The sequence below is a fragment of the Lygodium microphyllum genome, chromosome 14 (assembly GCF_053477565.2).
Source record: "Lygodium microphyllum isolate KBCC chromosome 14, Lygodium_microphyllum_v1.1.10, whole genome shotgun sequence".
Taxonomy (NCBI): domain Eukaryota; kingdom Viridiplantae; phylum Streptophyta; class Polypodiopsida; order Schizaeales; family Lygodiaceae; genus Lygodium; species Lygodium microphyllum.
In genome coordinates this window covers 19,262,810-19,266,216 of record NC_141148.1, presented here as the reverse complement: position 1 = coordinate 19,266,216, position 3,407 = coordinate 19,262,810, and the positions used below count along the sequence as shown (strand labels likewise).

Here is a 3,407-nt window from a genome sequence, read left to right as displayed (position 1 = left end):
CAACCCAATGTTCTTAATTATCATAAGCTTTTGTACACATTCCACTCCAATATGGAACATATTCTCCTCATCAATCATTGTAGGTTGCATGGCTCTTTTCTTACTGAAGTTATCACTCTCTCCTCTTCTCTCAACATGCTCTCCTTGTGTACAATCAAAATCAATCTCTCTCAACTCTTGTCTAGCATTCCAAACATAATGATCATTCAAGGTAAAGCTTTGGCTTGCATTTGGTGCAACATCTTCAACTTTCATGTATGGCAACCTGACTTGTGTGCCATTCTCTTGCAATTGTTACAAATAGGGTAATCTTAATGTGTCTACCATACCCATTCTTTTATTATCGTTACAAATAGGGAAATCCTAATGTGTCTATTATACCTTTCTTACTTTTGATATGATATCTTATGGGCAGATTTTTTCCCCACATCAAACTTGTCTTTGCAGGAAGTTACACACTCTAATTGACAAGCCAGAGAGCAGCTTGATGCTTGAGAAGTATGACGATGCATTCCTAAACTTACAAGAGTTACCTTGTCAACTATTTGGAACAGATTTTGTAAGAGAATTTGTGGAAGTTTTGCATGAAAACAACTTGCCTGGAAAATCTCACATGCTTTCAAATGCACTAAGGAAATTGCATTTTCTTGTGTTACTTTTGTAAAATTTCACAAGTAGTGGAATCTTGCGGCTATGCAACGAGCATTCCAACATCTGCAACAGAATAAACAGTCAAGTAAATTTAACAGGGAAAAACCCAAAACAGCACTGCTCACATGCAGTTGCATGCTCTTGTCTTTCTTTGAGACTTGCTGATGTTCATCACATCTTGTCTATACAGAAACTTTCCTAGGTGGGAGTTGCTGGTGCCTACTTTTCTCATACAAAGAAACGCCTTGATGCAGGAATCAAGAGGAATAATAAGAAGGCACAATCTCTAAATTCAGGTGCAGGAATTGATAACACTATACAAAACAACCTGACTATTTTTTACTTGAACTTATGCTTCTAAGAAGTTGAAAGTGCTGAAAATTTTACAGACCCAACAGCAGCCAGGTCCTCAACCACAATCAAACAAAAATAGATGAAATCCGTAAAGTACAGAGCTGGTTAGGTGTGATAGTAACACCCCAATCCAAGCAAACACAAGAAAATCAGACAGCCAGGGATAGGAATAGCATCATATTCAGAAGTCAAGTATGCTCCTTGCTTCCTTTGGCTTCCAGGCAAGAATGTTAGTGCACAGTGTATTAAGAAGGCAATGGTGCAAAGAACTACCATTGCCCACTGAACACAGGCCAGAATATGCTGACAGAGAAGGCAATAAACTTCCTTCAAATTAGTGGGGCCTACAAATTAGTGGGGCTGCATTAGGCCAGCTCAACAAACACCATCATTGGCTGAACCATGCCGCTTAGTGTACTGATTCAAAAGCAGCCAATTGCAAATATCTCATTATCATGCCAACTAAGAGCCATACAAATTGAGACCTCAAAGCATTTCTTGTCATCACATAATCAGAGTGCTGTGAAAACCACGTAATGCAATGTCAATTGTTTGGCAGATGAGAAAAGATGGATGATATTATCTCATTCGATAAAAGAAAGCCTTCAGGATCTGTAAGACGGATGAAAGAAAGGCCACTTTCTGCAAGAAGAATAGTCTCTGAAGAGAGCAGGTTGGCAAACAGTTCAGGTGATAGTGGCTTCCTGTTCAAATCAAAAGCCAGAGCATGACCACTTCGCACAAATGGCAGCAAAGCTGTGCAAATACAGAGAGAAACATCCATCCCAAAAGTTCTTGTAAAGTCCACAAGGTCCAAGCCTTGAGCAAGTCTTAGAGACAGCATGATACTGTCACACAACAGATCTTCAAGAGAGTTGCTTACTTTCAAGTCATGTGAAGAATTCTCTAAAGATTTCACAAAATCAAAATATGCCTTCCATTTCCTGGGCCTAGAGAATCTATGCCCATGTATGTAGCTCGTGGCACCCAAACCAAAGGCATAATAAGGCTGGTTTAGCCAGTATACAAGATTATGCTTGCATTGATATCCTGATTTAGCATAATTACTGATTTCATAATGTTCATATCCGGCATCCTTTAATTTCTTTGAGGCCAACCTGTAAAATGCAGCTGAGCTAACCTCATCCGGTAATGGATGCTGCCCAGGTTTGTACCACTGCCAGAATTTTGTGCCCTCTTCCACTTGCAAATCATAAATAGAGATATGTGTAGGTTCAGCTTCAATGGCTTTACACAGAGATTCTTCCCACAACCCTAGGGTTTGATGGGGAAGAGAGCATATAAGATCAAGGCTCCAATTCTTAAGCCCAGATGTATGCATGACGTCAATGGCATTATGAACATCATGCAACCCGTGTGACCTGCCGCAAGCTTTCAGAAGATCATCCTGGAAAGCCTGAATGCCAACAGAGACTCTGTTCACACCGCAGTCCATAAACTGCCTCAAAGAGAGCTGATCAAAAGTCCCTGGATCCATTTCCATAGATATCTCCGCATCAGTTTCAAGCCCACAGCAAGATTCGAGACGATCAATGATCTTTTGCAGCAGACAAGGGGGGAGCAAAGATGGAGTCCCGCCACCGAAAAAAACAGTCTTTAGCGGGCGAAGCTCACAGGCTGACAATGGCTGCAAGGTTGATGTGATCTCGGCGATGACAGAGTCCACATAGCTCTCCATGGTGGAGTCTATGCGGGGAGCGGTCAGATCATTGCGCTCACCGACAGCCATGATTGCAAAGTCGCAGTAAAAGCACCGCCGCCTGCAGAAGGGGAGATGGATGTAGGCTGAGGAAGGCAAGGGGCTGTTATCTGACGCTAACGTTACTGGAGCTTCGTTGTGCTTGGAAGAGAGTGAAGGTTGATCAAACCCTAATCCAGCTTCTCTGTGCAGCTCAAGCCCCAATCCTGTTGGAGGCCCTTTGAATTTTGGAGGAATTCCCTGTTTTGGCCAAAATGCTTTCTTGTCTTTCACGGGTATGCTTGCGCCTGACTCCGCGTGTATGGCAACATGAAGGCTGGTGCGGCGACCACGACAGCAGTCCAGCATCCTCCCCGCGCACAGTCGAGCCATCGTCATCCATCCGTCCTTCAGAAGCTGAGATGAGGAACTCGTTTGCTTCACGTTGTAACTAACTATCCTTTGCATACTCATCACTGGATAACTTGTCACTCAAAAGCCTCTCCTAAGTCATATGTGAGGTGCTCAGAGGCAAAGCTCCTTTACGCCAGCAATATGTGACGACACTCCCTTGGAGCCCTCATGGGGTAGGCAAGACCCACCCCGTGGAGCCCGCCTCATGAGGGATCACCCTCTATTCAGCAGTCCCACAGTTTTGCGGAAGCATTACGCGACACGACACGGAACGCAGAAGCATAACATG

At 43.5% G+C, this 3,407-nt stretch overlaps 1 protein-coding gene across 1 annotated transcript; it reads right to left on the bottom strand.

Moving 5' to 3' along the window:
- Positions 1 to 694: 694 nt before the first annotated feature.
- Positions 695 to 3,199, bottom strand: LOC148025384 (Radical SAM superfamily protein). Its single transcript, XM_087692487.1, has one exon. It carries the CDS (start codon positions 3,176 to 3,178, stop codon positions 1,550 to 1,552), a length of 1,629 nt encoding a protein of 542 aa, XP_087548613.1. The 5' UTR covers positions 3,179 to 3,199; the 3' UTR covers positions 695 to 1,549.
- Positions 3,200 to 3,407: the final 208 nt, after the last annotated feature.

Excerpts from the sequence above, each read along its gene's own strand:
- LOC148025384 (XM_087692487.1), bottom strand. The coding sequence starts at position 3,178 with ATGAGTATGCAAAGGATAGTTAGTTACAACGTGAAGCAAACGAGTTCC.